The sequence below is a fragment of the Dendropsophus ebraccatus genome, chromosome 1 (assembly GCF_027789765.1).
Source record: "Dendropsophus ebraccatus isolate aDenEbr1 chromosome 1, aDenEbr1.pat, whole genome shotgun sequence".
In the NCBI taxonomy this organism is placed as follows: Eukaryota; Metazoa; Chordata; class Amphibia; order Anura; family Hylidae; genus Dendropsophus; species Dendropsophus ebraccatus.
Window position 1 is genome coordinate 46,482,410 of NC_091454.1, and position 20,058 is coordinate 46,502,467.

The 20,058-nt window shown below is 39.0% G+C and overlaps 1 protein-coding gene across 2 annotated transcripts in view; it reads left to right on the top strand.

Annotated features, from left to right (window-relative positions):
- Nucleotides 1–19,449, top strand: part of FGF18 (fibroblast growth factor 18) — a 125,617-nt gene extending 106,168 nt beyond the window's left edge. The window contains exon 6 of one of the 2 annotated variants that reach the window (XR_011360223.1): nucleotides 16,461–16,519. Coding sequence is in view for 1 of the 2 variants with exons in the window: in XM_069954231.1 (XP_069810332.1) it covers nucleotides 16,461–16,727 (267 nt within the window). In the remaining variant the exon portion in view is untranslated. Of the gene's footprint in view, nucleotides 1–16,460 lie in introns of both variants that reach the window. The other variant, XM_069954231.1, reaches the window with a different exon arrangement.
- The last annotated feature ends 609 nt before the right edge of the window (nucleotides 19,450–20,058 follow it).

Here is a 20,058-nt window from a genome sequence, read left to right on the forward strand (position 1 = left end):
TTTATTATACTTTAGTATTCTCTATTGTTTTGTTTAAGCCACCTGGTGTCAAAGAACACATCCTAAAAATCCAGTAAGATTCCCTATTTATAAGTTGTTTGTATCTATTTGGTGTAAATTCTGAAATTTCTTCCAGAATAGTGAATCTTAAAGTGTTGGGATCAGAGTTGTGTTTGAGAAAATAATGTCTGGATAGACTATGTAACAGAAAAGAAATGAGCTGTGTTGAATCTTTAAAAAGAGACGGTAATTCACAGACATATTTTTGAAGAAATAAATCAATATAGTGAGAAAGGTTGCTAGTAAGAGAGCCCACCCCCGAAATAATAGGTCTACCAGGTGGTTTATTTTCACACTTGTGTACTTTTGGCAAATAATAAAAATAAGGAAAATTGGTATTAGTAACTAATAAAAAATCTTTTCAATTTTATTGAGAATTCCTTCACTTATTGCTTCCTGTATCAAAGCATTGTAGGCAATGGTATACTCATGGGTAGGAATGCTATCTAACTCAATGTAGTATTCAGTATCTGAGAGTATTCTATGAGACTCTTCGAGGTAGTCAGATCTATTCAGTAAAACAGTCCCACCACCCTTATCAGCGGGACGTATTATCAGTTGTGAATTGGATCTAAGGGTGTTTAAAGCTGTTCTTTCACCCCTAGTTAGATTATCCTTATGACCACTATTATAAACAACACTATTGATATCTCTTAAATCATTGAGTACCAATGACTGGAAAGTCTCAATAAAATGACCTTTACTTTGTAAAGGATAAAAGTTCGATTTATTTTTAACCGAGACATGTGAAAAGTTATCTAAAGGGACATCAGTATTAGAAGGTAACGGTATGTGATTGGTACATTCTTTTAAACTAAAATGACGCTTAAGAGTTAACTTGCGTATAAAATCATTGATATCTAAAAAAAGTTTAAAATTATTAGGATATGATACCGGACAAAAAGATAAGCCCTTATTTAATATACTAATATATATAATTCTATATTTAATATAGAATATGAGAAGATAAATTAAATAATTTCATCGTACCTGGCCATTCAGTGGATAAAGGTTTTAACACAGGTCTATTTTTCCTTTTTTGTCCTTTTTGTCTAATTCCTCCTCGGCAGCCTCTAGGTATGTTTTTCTTTTTACTTTTCCTTCTGACTGTGGGAGTGGTGATGGTTTCGGGATTTTCTGGAAGAAGTGTGAGATCTTGTGTGTCTTGCTGTTTGAGATGTGTGGAGCATGTAGTGCAGCCTCCACTAGTGCAGGTTACTATTACGTGTTGGTACTCAAGGGGAAGACATTCCCCATTTTTGGATAGCAGCACCGTTTTTGGCTTGGGATCAAATTTTCTTACGGATATAAGAATAAAGAATAATCTACAAAAGAACTATTACACACATGGAGTTCTACAATAATAGGAATGAACTCAGAGATCAATTAAAGGACAACTCCGGCGGGACCCCCCCCCCCGAAAAAAAAAAACGCAGACACACACAGACACCATACTCACCATCCCTCCGGTGACGATCGCCACTCCATTCGCCTGCCGTCCGCCTCACCTGCGTCCGCCTTCCAGCGATGTCTCTTGCTTCCGGGTCCATGAGAGAGAAAAGGCTGCCAGTGCGCTTGCGCACCGGCAGCCTTTTCATTGGCTGGAACGCATCACATGGCTTCCAGCAAGCTCAGCCAATCAGGGCTGAGCAAGCTGGAAGCCATGTGATGCGCTCCAGTCAATGAAAAGGCTGCTGGTGTGCATGTGCACCAGCAGCCTTTTCTCTCCCATTCACTCTCAATGAAGACGCCGAAGAGGAAGAAGACCCGGACCGCCCCCCAGCTCTGACGTCACCCGTCACCAGATGCCGCCCGGGAGAAGAGGACCGTGACGACCGTAATAGGTAATGTATACATTCTTTAACTTCCGGGGTGGGGGTCGGGAGTCGGAAAGTGGGGGAAGGGGGCCAGACCGGGTATTTAACCACATTACAAAGTTATATAACTTTGTAATGTGTGTTAAATAAGCCCAAAAAATTTTTCGCCGGAGTTGTCCTTTAATACAACAAATTCTGACATCATCTGGTAAGGACTCGGATAAATATGTATCAGATAATCACATATCTAACAGTCATGTTCCTCAGGATGATTTAAAGACTATGACTGATCTATTCCTTAAACTAGAAGATCTCTGTAAGATGGAAATTCAACAAACTTTGGATGTAACGTTTTTACAGTTATATATACGCGAATCAATCGCACCTAGGGGTTTACGTATTCCAATAGAATTCCCATTTCTTAATGATACAGAGTTTACTGAGAACTGGGAAAAACTTCTTGAACAATGTACTGCTAATATGATATTGAATTTAATCACAAAACAAAATGACATAGCCAGCAGGGCCTTTATAGATGCAAAGGTGGTCATTGCTGAACTAGTACCTTTTCGCCATTATGCTGAGTATAGAAAACTAGACAAATCCACCTTAGATAGATTGAATTCATTAGAGGTTGACATTATAAACAAAAAAGTGTCAACATTTAATCGGGATAGGGAAGATTACCTCACAAAACAAATTAGAAATTGGCCAAAAAAATTTACTCTCAATACCATCAACTCTAATACAGAGAATAATACTCGTCCAAACAGACGCTTTCAGCAAGCTAACAGACGTCCTTCCACTAACCACACCCTTACACACAAGCCCACACCCAAACCTTCTACTCACTCTGCACAACACAAACCTACAGGTATAACACAGTCACAATCATCTGGTCGCACCTTCTTTAATTCAAATAGGTCACGATTCACACGTAATAGCAATACATCGGCTCTGTGTACCACCATACAGAGTACTGTTCCCTTGCATACTAACACACCTCTCATTACAACAGAACCATCCATTACCTCTATTCAAACAGAATTAGAATGCACTCAGATAGATATAGACAAGCCATCCTTTCCCACAGAGACAAATACAACAAATCCACTTGAGTTTCCTGTGATCTCATCGATTTCAGGATCAGATATACTTTCAGATACAGATACAGTATTCGAGTTCTCTGTATATGGCACACCTTCACAAAATTCTGTTCCATCTACCTCCATATTGCAAGAGATGGAAAAGAACTTAGATACCACTCTTAACTGTTCAGAAACGTCAGTTTTTTTAGACTCCCGACCTGCACTAATGGAGGCTGCACTTCATGCTCCACACATCTCAAACAGCAAGACACACAAGATCTCACACTTCTTCCAGAAAATCCCGAAAACATCACCACTCCCACAGTCAGAAGGAAAAGTAAAAAGAAAAACATACCTAGAGGCTGCCGAGGAGGGATTAGACAAAAAGGACAAAAAAGGAAAAATAGACCTGTGTTAAAACCTTTATCCACTGAATCGCCAGGTACGATGAAATTATTTAATTTATCTTCTCATATTCTCAACCAAAATGAAATAAGTCTATTAAATAAGGGCTTATCTTTTTGTCCGGTATCATATCCTAATAATTTTAAACTTTTTTTAGATATTAATGATTTTATATGCAAGTTAACTCTTAAGCGTCATTTTAGTTTAAAAGAATGTACCAATCACATACCGTTACCTTCTAATACTGATGTCCCTTTAGATACCTTTTCACATGTCTCGGTTAAAAATAAATCGAACTTTTATCCTTTACAAAGTAAAGGTCATTTTATTGAGACTTTCCAGTCATTGGTACTCAATGATTTAAGAGATATCAATAGTGTTGTTTATAATAGTGGTCATAAGGATAATCTAACTAGGGGTGAAAGAACAGCTTTAAACACCCTTAGATCCAATTCACAACTGATAATACGTCCCGCTGATAAGGGTGGTGGGACTGTTTTACTGAATAGATCTGACTACCTCGAAGAGTCTCATAGAATACTCTCAGATACTGAATACTACATCGAGTTAGATAGCATTCCTACCCATGAGTATACCATTGCCTACAATGCTTTGATACAGGAGGCAATAAGTGAAGGAATTCTCAATAAAAATGAAAAAGATTTTTTATTAGTTACTAATACCAATTTTCCTTATTTTTATTATTTGCCAAAAATACACAAGTGTGAAAATAAACCACCTGGTAGACCTATTATTTCGGGGGTGGGCTCTCTTACTAGCAACCTTTCTCACTACATTGATTTATTTCTTCAAAAATATGTCTGTGAATTACCGTCTTTTTTGAAAGATTCAACAAAGCTCATTTCTGAACTTCAGCTTCTTCATTTACCTACGAATTTTTCTTTTATTTCATTAGATGTAGCAAGGCTTTATTCTAATATTGACATCGAACTGGGATTAAAATCGGCACAGTATTATTTATCTAATGGTATTTCTCTACCATTGTCACAATCCACTTTTATTTTACGTGGCATGCATTTTATTTTAGAACACAACGCTTTTGCTTTTGGTGATAGTATTTTCCGTCAGATCAAAGGCTGTGCGATGGGCTCTCGTTTCTCCCCTAGTTTTGCCAATCTTTTCATGGGTCGTTTTGAGGAAGAGCTCACCGCACAGTCTGCTGCATCTGACATGTACAAACATTTTGTATTTTTTTACCGTCGTTACATAGACGATCTTTTTATGGTGTGGACAGGGTCTAAAGAAGATGCAATTTTATTTGTTCAACTTTTAAATCGGAATAAGTGGGGTATTAATTTTACTCTTAATTATGGTGAAACCTGCTTGGAATTTTTAGACTTAATGATAAGCAAAGATGTACTATCTAATAACATTAAGACCTCTCCTTTTTTCAAAAAGGTAGATGTTAACAGTTTCTTGGATTTCACGAGTTGCCATCTCCCTAATTGGCTTAAGAATGTACCCTATGGACAGTATCAACGTATTAGAAAGAATTGTACTCTAGATGCAGATTTCCAAGAACAGTCTAAAATTTTACACGACCGTTTTACTAATAAAGGTTATCCTAAACGTTTGCTATCTAGCGCCTATAATAAAAATAAAATTACAACGTAAAAAGAGATTATAGATAAAATGAATAATAAACAAAAAATTCATCAAAATTCTGATACTCACAATAAATTCAGTGCAGCGCTAATTACGGAGTATAATTGTGGCACACAGGAAATCAAAAAGATATTAATGAAACATTGGAATATTGTTTTAAGCGATCCAGTTTTAAAACCTATTCTCCCGAGACAACCTACTGTAATTTTCCGTAGAACCAAGACACTACGCAGCCAATTAGCCCCTGGTAAACTTCGTAACATTACTGCTAACATCGATAGTGTGGGATCAAACATGAATTCTATTGGTACCATACGTTGCAATATAACTAGATGTTTGTGTTGCAATTGGATCTCCACTATTTCATCACCAAATTTTAAGTCATCAGTGACAAATGAGATTTTTAATGTTCATAACACATATTCCTGCTCTTCTCAATTTGTTATCTACCTTTTAGAATGTCCATGTCAGCTACAATATGTGGGCCGCACAGTTCAGACTGTGCGGTCTCGCATGAACAAACATCGCGCTAACATAAAAAATTATTTTCTGTTACATAGTCTATCCAGACATTATTTTCTCAAACATAACTCTGATCCCAGCACTTTAAGACTCACTATTCTGGAAGAAATTTCAGAATTTACACCAAATAGATACAAACAACTTATAAATAGGGAATCTTACTGGATTTTTAGGATGTGTTCTTTGACACCAGGTGGCTTAAACGAAACAATAGAGAATACTAAAGTATAATAAATAAATTCGTTTTTATGCATTTAATTTAAATGATTTTTGTATATAATGTCTCTAGATATAGTGTTTAAATATATATATATATATATATATATGTTTTTATTAGTATATTTTTATATATATTGCTACACTTTTGTTTTAGTAATAGAGATTTGCTTAACCTGTTCTAAGTGGGTGTGTTCCCTCCCCCCTCACATTCTGATGTCATATCCCTATCTCTTTTATATGAACTGTGTTTTTTGTGTGAACTATTTTGACTCTTGAGAAAGGAACTGGTGCGGTTCCGAAACGCGTTGAGTCTCAATAAATATAAATATTTTATACTACATGTCCTTATTCCACTGGATCCACGATCCGTGCTTGGTTGGTGTTGGAGGTGTTTCTGTGCAATTATGGTTATCTGGCTGGTTAGGGAAATCAAATCTGCAGCCAGCCAGATAATTCAGTGGTCATTGTTTACTGTTGATAGGGTACCAGCATCCAGACACCACCAATGTTATTGTTATAGTATGCCAAAAAATATGTTATGAGCAAAAGAATCCCCAAACATGTACATATGTTATATAATATACAATATATATATATATATTGTATATTATATTATATAAGAGACAAATAACACTGCCGCACCATGGACATATATTACAACCACATAATGACAAAATAATATAACCTTATTTAAAAAAAAACCAAAAAAACACTATACACAGACCAATATTCCGCATACAGTGGTAGATATGTGCTCTAGTGAGGTGCTCTGCAGGCCATATAAGTCTTATATATAGTATATATAATACATATATTTTACATTGCAAACGCTTGGACCCCTACATATCTAGAGTGGATAGATAAGTATGTCCCACCAGTAGGTAGAAGGGTTCCCTCTGTGGTAAGTAGTTTATATGATTAGGTAGGTTCCTCCTAGTAGGTAGGTAGGTTGACCCCCAGTTGGTAGGCGTTTTCCTAATTAGGTAGGTTGGTCCTCCATTAGGTAGTTGGGTTGCCCCAATAGGTAGGTCCTCCACTACGTAGATTCCCCACATTAGGTAGGTGAATATGATCCCCACCGTGGGCAGTTATTTAGGTCCCCCTTCTCATTAATAATGCTCCTATTTGAACCGACATAATAAAAAGAAAAAACAAACAAACTCACTTTCTCCACATTCCCATGCCAAACAGAAGGGTCTTATCTTCTTCTTCTTCCTCCATACAGGTGCAGGTTGTATGATAAGTGACAGTTTCTGGCCATTTGTCTGTGCCTGAAGTCTCTGGCCTCACTCTCTCAGGGATCTTGGACAAGTTCCCTGGATTGCCTAATTCTAGCAACCACCATCAGTTGTGTAATGCCCCCAACCTAGGCGGTGAGGTTTTGCTATCCTACCTCATCTACCATCAATCCTAATACCATATGTCCTTCGGATATCTCCTGCTTTCAGTTTCTGACACAAGTGCTGTTTTTTGTCAGCCAATTTAGTTCCCGTATCCCACCCTCTCCTGCCTTCTCTGTCTGGTGACTCTGTCTATACAACTAATCACTGTGAGGGCCCCTTCTCCATCCCGTACACTCGGCATATATGCATGATTCAGCCTTGAGCTCACGATTGTGTATACATTCAATAAAAGTCTCCATGACAACACTGGATCTGACAAGCTCCGAAGAGGAAGTGTAGTCATCTGAATCCCTCAGTAATGTAGCCTCAGGTATAAACCTGTAACCTATAAACCTGTTCATCTTACATATAACTCTGAGACTCACATCCTGTCTAGAGAAGCCAGTAATGAGCTAAAAATTGGGACTTGAGCCACAAATTTGGCTCTTTTTAACTTTAACACTTAGGGCTGAATTTCACAAACATGGTATCATTTGCCAGGGCAGAGGCTCCTGTGAATGAGCGGCTTTAGTGCAGCTACAATGCAGATCCAGCATATAAACTATTGTGAACTACAAATTTATGCCGACTCAGATTAGGTTTATTGTCCCTATATTACTATAGTGAATATATAGCAGCCAAGGATAACGGTTCACTGTTGCTTTTCTCTGGTGTCATACACCAGACTGAACTTACTGAGAATCATCATCTTGGCGAAATAGGGAGAAATAGAGGACTAAGGAGATAGCACAGCAGGTTAGTACATACCAATCTGCTGATAGGTACCTGTAGGGATAGAGATGCAGATTCCAGATTCTTCATCTCTTTTTCTATTGCACTGTTTTAGGCAATTATTAGTCAAAGCAAGTATGTAAATGAGCCTGTTTGGTGCACTGGGAATGTTCCTCGGTTCCTCACTCCTCACTCCTTACAATAATAACCAAAAAGGGCACAACTGAACAAGAAAAGAACTGCAGCACTGGAATCTCCATCTCTCCCCATAGAGGCAGAGCTGCCATTAGGAATTTTATTGTCCCCCTGCAGCAAAAGGGGGGAGATATTGGCATTTTACGGCGCAAAATATGTGCTGATTTACAAGTGAAAATATAGAGCTGAGCTTCTCAATTCCAGTCCTCGTGGCCTCCAACAGGTCATGTTGTAAAGATGTCCTTAGTATTTTACAGGTGATATATTTATACTCAGTGCATCAGGTATTATCTCAGGTGTTCTTTGTATGGGATATACTCAATATATGACCTGTTGGTGGCCATAAGGACTGGAATTGAGAAGCACTGATATACAGTACCTTACCTTTTTCTACAACTTCTGATATGTCATAGTGACATGTCAGAATTTGTGACTAGTGGGAGTCTGGGTGCTGAGACCCCCATCGATTGCTTAAACATAGGGGCAGATGCACATGGCTGAGCAATACGTCCCTTTGTTTCTGCTTAGCTCTCCCTGAAGAGCTAAATGTAAGGAGTACAGATATTATAACTGTGTGTGCTCAGGGTGGTATTTACCACTAGGCACCCGTGGTCCAGAGCCTAGGGCAGCACCTTGCAGGGGGGAAGCACCAGGGAGCAGAGGGAAGGAAACAACTAAAAAAAAAACAGGAAAATTACATTTCAGCAGTGTTTCTACATGTAGAGAAACTCACATGGCCGATAACAAGCTCCCATTTCTGCCCCAGTAGTCATGTGCTGTTACCAGGATTATTAGCCATACGCCTATGTGGTGATGTACAATAAATGTGGTAATGCAACCTAAGCCTCTGTTCACACAACGTCAAAAATAGAGATAAGGCGGCCGATTTTGATATTTAAAAAGTTTGTTATTGACGTGATTTAACTGACTGCAATGGAAATGCATTGAAGTCAATGGAAAGACGGACATCCAATAGACACAATGTATTGAATAACAGGCGTTTTTACTGCGGACGTCAAAATAATGAACATGATCATTATTTTCGGACGTCATTTGCAAACAGCGGACGTTTTTTATTAGTTGTTCACACACAGTTTTTCTTTTGTCACTGTTCTTTCTCAGTTTTTACTATTAAATTCAATGGACTTTACAATTAAGCCACAACCCAAAGGCCAGTTAGTAACCCCAAACTAGAATAATGTGCAAACACCAGTCATTGCACTAAGGGGAGTCCAGACAGCTAAATGACAGCTAAATGATTTTAAACGTTGCTGAAAAAACGTTGTGTGAACATAGCCTAAGACTGATCAGATATCAATATGATGTTCAGAAACTAGAAAATCATGATGCTAATTGCTGAGTGAAGATGGGGCGTCTGCAGGTGCCTAGGGCAGCAGCAGCAGCTGTTAATACAGCCCTGTGTGTGCTGTTTTCTAAGGAAAGCAAGGCAGAAACATAGGACCATAGTGCTCAGTCAAGAGCTTTAGTCCCTTTGTCCTCAGCAGTTGGACCCCGACTGATCACATGTAAGAAGTTGGGTGAAAGCTGAGGTACACTTGAAGGGGTTATACAGGATTAGTAAAACCAGGGATGGATCCAGGGATTATTTTGATTGCTATTGGAGTCTGGAAGGAATTCTCTCCCTGTAATGGGGCAATTGTTATCTGCCTCATAGGGGTTTTTGTCTTCCCCTGGATTAGCACAGTAGGGTTTCCCTGGATTGAACCTGATGGACTCTTGTCTTCTTTCAACCTTATTAACTATGTTACTTTGCCTGCTTTTAAAAAAAAAAAAGTGCCACATTAGTTTGTGTGTGATATTGCAGATTAGTTCCATGGAAGTAAATGGAGCTAAGTTGTAATACCACACACAACAAAAGTAAAGCATTCAAAACTGCAGAATTTAGGCTTTACAGCTGTGTAGAGAAGTCCTCATACAGAAAGGGGTGACAGTGTCACTTTTAAGCCCACCATCATACTGAGGTGCAACATTTCGGGAGATAGAACAATATATATAATATTCTATGTCAAAAACAAAAAAGAAAAAAGTGGGGAGCGATCTCATATCTTTATCCAACTTTTAAATCAAATTCACTGTAGAAAATCCACCATGAAATATACTCATGAAATCCATCATGAAATATACACGTCCCTGACGAAGGAAAAGTTCCGATACGCGTTGGACACTAATAAATTGTTAATTTCTACATCGAAGTACAAAGTTTTTGTATCGACTTACCTGATGTCCTAAGGAAGGATTAGACAGCGACTTTCAAGCGGGCTACACAGCGTGAGGTCTTGCTAACGAGGAGTCGGCTGGACTCAGCTGAGTAAGGAAACTATTTTTCCTGCAAATAAGACTACGAGTGACCTTGGCTACGGGGGGTGGGAGACAGGCTTTCTCCCTTCAGCTGAGTTAGTATATTTCATAGTGAATTTTTTACAGTGAATTTGGTTTAAAGGTTGGATAAAGATATGAGATCGCTCCCCACTTTTTTCATTTTTGTTTTTAATGTATAATACCGGAGCAGTGTTCTCCCCGGAGGGTGAAGCGAGCCTGACCAAGTCCATCCCATTTCATTACGGGTGTTGCATTATTAGTGAGTGGTGAAGGGGCACCACTCACCAAGTGTGAGTAAAAGTTTTGTAAAGTTTTTTGTTTTTTTGTGCCTTTTGTTTTCAAGAACAACACCGCTCCCAGAGTACGTTTTTTTTTGTTTTTTGTTTCAGTGTTATAATATTCTATGTGTAAGATGTAAAAAAAAAGACACAATTTCTGCATGAAGGAGATGCTGTCCATGGTTTTTTGTTTTATACATGTATATATCAGACATTGTATAAACACATGGGGCGAGGGATTTATCATGACTGGCCACTCGGTCTTAAGATCATCACACAGCACAGAAGGAGGGAATGGGCCCCCCTAGACTGTAGCTTGGTGAAAAGACCTGGTCTTACAAGTGCCTGATCTGAAATTTAAAGATAATTAAGATAATTAAGTGTGTTTTACAGGGGCGGATTAACTTAACCATAGGCCCCGGGATGTTCACCAAACCTGGGCCCCCCATGCCACTGTAACTATGGCAACACTAGCGTGGTGTTCATACTTCAGGATAGATAATATCATGATGAATTGATTTATGGTAAAAAAAGCAGTGATTTTTTGCAAATCATGGCAGAAATTTAGTCAGGAGACAGTACACCACTGAAAGTATAAGTCTCTTTTTGGGTGGCCATGGGCCCCCCAGGAGCTCAGGGCCCTGGGCTACCGCCCGAAACGAACCTATTGTGGTTCGCAACTGGTGTTTTATAGGTCAGTGCTTCTCAACCCCTGTCCTCCTGGCCACCAACTTTCTTTCTTTCTTACTTTCTGATTTACTTTCTGAGGATATCCCATACAAAGAACACCTGTAATAATACCTGATGTACCGAGTAACAATATATCACCCGTAAAATACTAAGGAAATATTCAAAACATGACCTGTTGGTGGCCATGAGGACTGGAATCGAGAAGCTCTGTTATAAGTACCGTATTTTCCGGCGTATAAGACAACTTTTTAACCCTGAAAAATCTTCTTAGAAGTCAGGGGTCATCTTATACGCCGGGTATGGTCGCCGCATACAGTGGGGGAGTTCAAAAATGGATGCATCCCCACTATATGCAGCGACCACAATAAAAAGACAAACAGTTAACTCACCTGTGACCCGTTCCCGGCAGCCGCAAGGCTCCCGTCCTGCTTCCGGCACAGGGAGTGTGACTTCGGAGAAGCTCGGAAACGCTCGACTGCCAGTAGAGCTTCGGGAGAATGACAGAGGCTCCAGAAGTGCCTGAAGCCTCTGTCATTCTCCTGAAGCACTCCTGGCAGCTTCTCCGATAAGACGGTTGGCTGCCCGGGAGAGCTTCAGGGACCTCCGGCGCTGACATGGTAAGTCATGCTGCCTGCACCGGGAACGGGATGGGAGACGCCTGGCTGCTGGGAATGGGTCACAGGTGAGTTAACTGTTTGTTTTTTTCTTTAACTGCAGTTAACCCCTGCCTGACTGCACCAGGGCTCCAGCTAGTAAACCCCGCTGCAGTCAGGCAGGGGTTAACATTTTCCGGCATATAAGGCAAACCCCTCACAATCTTCTTCAAAGTCAGGGGTCATCATATACGCCCATTCCCCTTATACTGTGAAAATACGGTAAATAAAATATTACTGAACAGGTTTATGTTTAATACAGAAAACTTTAGAAAATAGCTGAAATCTGCATTTTATTTGTAAGCTTATACTTACATGTGGTCATACTTTTGTGGAAACTTTAAATATAATAATGCTTTTAAATTTACCATCTTAAGGGAATTAGGAAATATCTATTTTTCCTATTTTCATGTCCTGGATTCATCTGGCTGCCTTCCAGATTACATTTCTGTCTTCATGTTCATTGTTCTACAATAACGTAGGACTATACACAGGCTACAATAACTATAATATAAGAGAAAGAAAATAGGGTGGTGTGCTCAACTTAAAGTCTATGGACAGTTTAGTATATGTCAAAATCTTGAGTGCACTACCTAGTTCTGCACCTGTTAGAACTATAGTGAAATTAAGGTATTGAGAAAAGAAGGTGGTAGGCTCTCAAAAGACAATTGGCATAGGTATATCGGAATAATGTGTTCTGATTTGGTCAACACACAATGAATGTCATAAATTTTAGGTTATAAACTTAAAATCCAGTTTTATATATAAAAGGAAAAAAGGAAAAATAAGAATGTAAAATAATATTACAGCATGTAAAAAACGACACATAAAAAACAATATATATATACAGTCAAATGACAACATAAATTCCTATTGTTGGTCTATCTGCATATTTGATTAACTATACGTATTGATTCTCGTATTAATATTTCATCATCGTATCACTATTTCACCACGCAGTATTAAACCATATATATCAAAAGCTTGTATGTTAAAATAAGTATATTAAAAGATAAGTATTGCCACTCTTGAAATTGAAAAAGCGGTGCAGGGCCCTTGCTTTACGGCATACTGTGTTGTTAGGTTCCCGTTCACCTGTCACTGTTAATAGAGCAAATGTATGAGGAGTTAGGTAAATCTGTATGGTGGATATCCACCCCTCACCAGTCTCTGCAGATATAGGAGCTCCTATAGGCACGATATCAGGGACACGGTAACTGGCGTCCCCCGCTCTCTCCGCTGCTGTGCTGTTTTTTTTGTATCAGATTTGTTTTCCCATATAGGAAGCTGGTTCAGTATTCAGCGTTCATTCATGCAGGTCCAGGTGCACAGGAGGCGTCCCCCCTTTGGTTCTTGGATAAGGTGCTTTGCATGCAGTGCACGTCTCGCGTGCGTGTGGATATTCGGGATAGGTGACGGGTTTTAATGTCTTGGTGGCTAAGTATTATACTGCAACCCTTCAGATGCGTTTCAGGATGTATAGCATATCCTTTCTTCAGTGAGGAATGACTGCAACATTCCGATATACCTATGCCAATTGTCTTTTGAGAGCCTACCACCTTCTTTTCTCAACTATAATATAAGGCAGTATTGAAGACAGGGCTAGGGATGAGCGAACTTAGTGTACCGGCAAAGTGCTTTGCTAGGCTCAACATTTGGCTTGTCAGCCAGCTGCCTTTCAACTCCTACCACTCCGCTTCCGGTGCCTAGATAAGCTGTATTCAGTCCTGGGAAACTTCTGCCAGTTTCCCAGGACTGGATCCAGCCTTTCCAGGCACCTGGAGAGCAACGCCATGGAGTTCAAAGACATTGGGCTGACAAGTCGACTGCCGAGTCCAGTGAAGCACTTTGCTTTACTAGTACTATAAATTCGCTCATCCCTAGCAGGGGCAATGCTATGATCCAAAAAGATCGGAATACAAGCCCCAAGGCATATATATTGCACAAGTACCCAGCAACCCAGTTATCCAGTCACTTCAATGGAACTAAAGGCCCAATTACACGGAGCAGTAATCTGCCCAATCAGGCGATTCGGCAGATTATCACTCCATGTAATAAAAACAACAATCAGCTGAAGAAATGATCATCAGCTGATCGTTTTCTTTCAATATGTTGAAAAATAATTGTCTGCCGACTGCATAATAGCGGACTGCAAATTATCTCTACATAATAGCGATGTGTGGCCAATGGCAGATGACTGTGTAAAAAAAAATATATATATATACTTAATACATACCTGTCCACGTTTGCCGATGTCCTGTCTCGGCCAGTAATTGGCTGAATGGCTTGTCACTGCAGAGACAGGTGTATAAGCTTTCATCTCCTGACAATGGGGAAGAGCTAGAAGGTCATCTGGGAGCATGTAGAGGTAAGTAAAAAACTTTTTCAGTTTTTATATACAGCAAGGGCTGGATGGACATCACCCTTGCGGCATGATGGTCGGCACTTACTTATTTGGAATACTGAACCATGTAATACGGCCATAAGTTTCGACACAACACCCAAACTGAGGACATGAGAGGTGCTGTTTCTGGAAGAAAGCAGCCATATATTTTTTCTTAACCCAGACAACCCATTTACAACCTCACAACAAATGGTTTAAAATGCTTACAACAATATGCTCCCCAGTCCTCTTTTGCTTCAAAGGTTCCTGACAGGAACCCTAGAGAAGAAGAGGAGTGTGAGGGGATTAGCAAAATAAGCAAATGCGAATAGGGGTGTTTACAGTGTAAAATTGAACCTTTTTTTCTTTTTATTAGTGTACCCCAAAAAGTGTTGCTTTCTTTGGTATTTTGCAGAACATAGGACTATGGCATTTTATTAAAACTGGAATAAATCAAAATGAAATTTGCAGGGATTGTTTAGCTAAAAACATAGTAAAAACTTAAGTGCAGAAAATAAAGTCCCTAATTGACTAAGTTTAGGCCATAAAAGTAAATAGGATCCATGTCTGTCTGTACACAGATATGTTGGCACCCAATTTTGCTGTGCCTCTGAGGGCACAATTAAGATATAAATGCTTCCTTGGTCTGCAGTTAAAAGGGAAAGTGCTTATAGATCTTACTAAGCTGTAAGGGTGCGTTTACACAGACAGATTATTTAACAGATTTTTGAACAGACTATGAACAGAGAACAGGTCATAAAGGAAAGATTGAGATTTCTCCTCTTTTCAAATCCACTCCTGGGTTTGGCTTCAAAAATCTGTCAGATAAATCTTGTCTAATTGAAAAAAAAAAAGAAAGAAATTGCTCCAACAACAGAGTTGTCAATTGAAATAATTGACAACTGATTTATAGGGGGTTCCCAACCCATCACGAGAATGGAGGTAAAATGTCAATAAATGGAGCACATTAGAAGAACAATTGGTAATGGCTCTTAAAAAGCAAGGAGGAACAAATGAGAAGTGGCATTGTCATTAAAGGGGTTTTCTGATTTATTATTACTTGTCCCCTATCCACAGGATAGGGAACAGGTATAAGATTGATCCAACCTGTGGGCCCCTTGGGGATCTCTAGAGGGATGCCCTGACCACTTTTTTTTAAAGGAGTTGTGGGTTGGGGCATGACCTGCAGCTCAATTCATTCTCTATGGAGCTCTATGGAGCTTCCAGATTTCTCCCCTGTCTCTAGCCCAGGATTTAGAAGTGTTATGTTTTTCCCCATTGCTAAATCCTAAACTACAGTCAGGAGACATAGCAGGATGCTCTGCTACTACAACTGATCCATCTGGTAGTGCTTAAAAAATGTCAAAAGATCATCAGCCTCTCTGTAATTGTAATTGCTACGTAGCAGTCACTTCCTCTTCCTCCTGCTGTGCTCTGAGTGCCGAGTCAAGTGCTGAGACAGTGGGTCCGCCTCCTGCCCCCTAGGCAGGGGGACATGTGGAAGCTCCTCCTGCAGCAGTTAGGAAACACAGAGAGATCCAGCAGAGGTCATCTGGGACAGGGATACCCTTCAAGTGAACCAGGCTCAGGTGTAGAAGTGTAGCAATGCAAGAGCGCTTGCAGCCAATCACCAACACACTATGTAATCTTGGACCAAAAGTGAAAAACTATTTATTAAACAACGCGTTTAAGCCCTGTATTAAGTCAGGGCCTTCCTCAAGCATCAGGGGATCCTGTATATGACACAGCTCCCATACATACAGTGCATTAGTTCCATATATTGGCAGAAACAGTGTACCCAGTGAGGGCGCTGGGCTCTTGACAGTCACTTCATTACTGTGCCCGGTCCCACTATGGTCAAACCAGGCAGAGATAAGTCTGACTGTCATGCTAATCACAGCACACACAGGAGGCCAGAAACTCGGACTAGCAAGTAACGCCCATGGCAATACTTTAAAGATTAATATCTCTAAAATTGGTTGACATATCCTTTGTAGCATTGTAAAAAAAAAAAACCTAATCCAGACTTTTTGTATTGATTCTTGACCAGTATTTTTTTTTATCTTGCAGCCAGATGGAGCAAGCAAAGAATGCGTCTTCATTGAAAAAGTGCTAGAAAACAATTACACAGCTTTAATGTCAGCAAAATATTGTGGCTGGTATGTTGGCTTTACCAAAAAAGGAAGGCCTCGAAAGGGACCAAAAACTAGAGAAACCCAGCAAGACGTGCATTTTTTGAAGAGATACCTAAAAGGTGTGGCGGAACTACAGAGGCCATTCAAATACACCACAGTAACTAAAAGGACTAAAAGAATACGACCTACAAAGCCAAGTTAAAGGGAAAGGAGGAAACTGAAAAAAATAAACTACATAAAACATTTCCAGTTGGAATCTAGTACAAGACAAAACAATTGTGCAAAAATACTATCGAAAGGAAAAAGAACAGTGCTTTCCAATCTCCTATCTAGTATTTGGTTTTATTTTTGCACTAGATTTGTGCTAAAGACATATTATTAAGTGCTTAGTATCACATTTTCAACGTTACTGCACCAGAGGAATATTTTTACATTTTTTTGAAAAAAATGAAGAAAAGCTTTATTTTTGTACTTTATGTTTAGAAAATATATTCAGGAATGCTGGAAGACTTCACTGTAACTTGAAAAGACTTTGTTCTATTTGAACTGACGCAGGTGCTCTTTTTCAATAAGTAGCTTCGGAGCAGATAACCGGAAAAACTGCACAAACCAGAGTTGCTGTTTTTCTTTTTTTATTTCCCCAAAATGGGATTAACAATATGAGATAACATATTTGTTATCTGCTGCAAACCTATAACAACATATCTAAGTGAGCACAATGAATCATTGAGTTTCTTTGGAATTCTCGATACAGTTTTTCATGTAGATGACATAAGGTGTCACGTTTGTGTGATCCTGCACTAGCCTCACTTTTAAAAAAAATGCTGCTAATATTACAAATGACTCCATCATCAGACTGAATGCTTTTACAAGCTGCATCTAAATGTGGTGTTTCGAAATACATACTGAGATGTGAATGATACTTTTTTTTAGATGAAGATTTTAGAAGTTACTTTTGGACACATGTACATTTTAACATGCATTCTGGTTTTCAGATATAGAAATTTTACTGGGAAAATTTGCATCGGTTTACACTGGTTGCATCTTTTCTGTCTATGGTATGTATTGTATATAGCTATTTATTGCACATCTGTATATAATAGTTCAATAGTAATGCTGCCCCAATAGTCAAGGCATATTTAAACAAAAAGTATGGAATGCTATAAAAAGTTGTTTTCTTTCAAAAACAGATTTATTTTGAATATTTCTACAAAGTTATTTAGAACTATAGTGTGTAATATTTAAAGCAGAGTACCACCATTGATAAGCATAGCTATATAGCCAACAAATGTAAAACTTTGGTGATACTTACATTACTTTTATGTTTTATTTCATTTAACAGGTTGTCCAAGATTAGGAAAAGGGCTCTGAAGTGCTTGTCTGGGAACTGTGTCTGGTATTGCAGCTAAATCTAATTTAAATAAATCCAGTGCCAAACACAGTCCATAGATATGAGAGGTGTTTTTTCAAAAAATAAACCACCCTTTTTCTAATCCTGGAGAGTCCCTTTAAGTATTGTGTAAATTCATATGCAATTGGTTTGTGGCAGAAATGTCTACAACTGATACTCGTTTCCATTTATATAAATAAGGTTGTTTTGGTGAAAAACACATGGATTTCTGTAAGCCCTGTTCCGATTAATAGGACTATCTAAGAAATTTCAGATTTGTTGTTGAAATTTCTGTGATTACCCTATTCTTCTGAATTGGGCTTGCAGAAATCCGTTTGCATGCTGCAAAATGGGTTGTTCAGAGAATTCTTTATCTTTAAATGTGGCCAGACTGAGGTAAACTAATAAAAATAATAATAATAAATTTAAAAAGAAAAAGTATTCCCTGTTGCACTCCCGCCTAGTCTTGGTCTCAAAAGCAGGAAATGCCCATCAGCCGAGGAAGGTTTTTGCTCTGATCAGTGATTGGAAGAGTGACTGCTTCTGTGTGCTGAGACATCACCAGGAAGTGGTGAACAGCAAGGGCAGGCACCATTGAAACAGCAAGATGGGGGACCATAACAGGGGAGAATATGTTTTATAATGATCTTTAGCTCTACATGGCCACATTTAAACATAAAAAAGAAGTCCCTAGACATCCCCTTAAGATATGCAGAATGGATTTTTAGTTAAAGAAATTGATTAAACAAATCTGCAGAATTTAAACATAGCTGCTAAGGCCTGTTCAATACCATATTACAGAAAATCAGGCGCATGTATTATGCATTGATATTTTAACCTATGACTATGACTGAATAATTGGTATTTACACAAGCCATGATCTTTCAGTTGCAGCTAGCTTACTTGTCATTGGAATTCAAGTAGCGAGTATTTTTTTTTTTTTTAGACTATGCTGTACACAGTGTAGTAAACAAATGAATATTATTACATTTGATGACTATATAACTAATTGTCAAGCACAGAGCTTCACTTTACTGGAATAAATTGAAAGCTAACTGGAAAGCCAGTATGTAAGGAATCTATTTTTAACCAAAAAAAAAAAAAATAGAAATGTGCACTCTTCTGTCAATAGCGTAAAGATTTTGTTTACCTGTTATACATAAATATATGGGGGAAAAACAGTATGCTGGAAAGTACCTGACAATCATAAATGATTGACGTTTTATGTGTATAGATTAGTGACTTCAGTACATGTAGTAATGTAATTCTATAGCATTTTGCACACATACAGGCTTTGCAAGACAGCCTGACCAGGAACCCTTCCCCAAACCATTGAACAATTATTATTTTTGGTGAAAACAGTTTATTATATTTATTTATTATATACAGTTCTTTAAACTATTTTAAATACCCAAAATAAAACCCATCTTATAGCTACTCACTATTCTGAAGCTGAGTCTTGACTGTTCTTAGCTTTTACACTGCCAGAACACGTTTGTTTAACATATCTCAGAATAAAATAATGCCATGTTTAAAGGGCCTATTCCACGGAACGATTATTGTCCGTATTCAGCCGATATCAGCCGTCACGGTCGATAATCGTCTCGTGGAATTGACAGCAACGATCAGCCGACATCGTTCATGTCGGCTGACCGTTGAGTCGTTTGTCTTTCAAACATGTTGAAAGACAAACGACTGATACAGCAACAATCTGCTGCCGTCCGTGGAATAGGAGCGTCGGCAGCCGACGCTGCTGTATCCTGTGGGCTGCCCGGACGATCAGTGATCCCCCGGGCAGCCCCCTAGCAGCTCCCCGCGCCGCCCCGACTGCTGCTGCATGGAATAGGGGCAGCAGCGAGCGGGGAGCGAGGGGCAAACGAGCGCTAATAGCGCTCGTTTGCTCCTGTCAGTTGGCCCGTGGAATAGGGCATTTACTCTTGTAATAAACACCATCAAAATGCATTGAAAAAATAGACCGAGATTTAGCAAAGGGTGTAAAATATCCACTGGTGTAAACTGCCCACAGCAACATATCCCAGCTCTGCTTTCATTTTACCCCAGCTGTAAGCTGAGCTGTGATTGGTTGCTATGGTTAGTTTACACCAGTGTATATTTTATACCCTTTGGTGTATGTGAAAGAGCC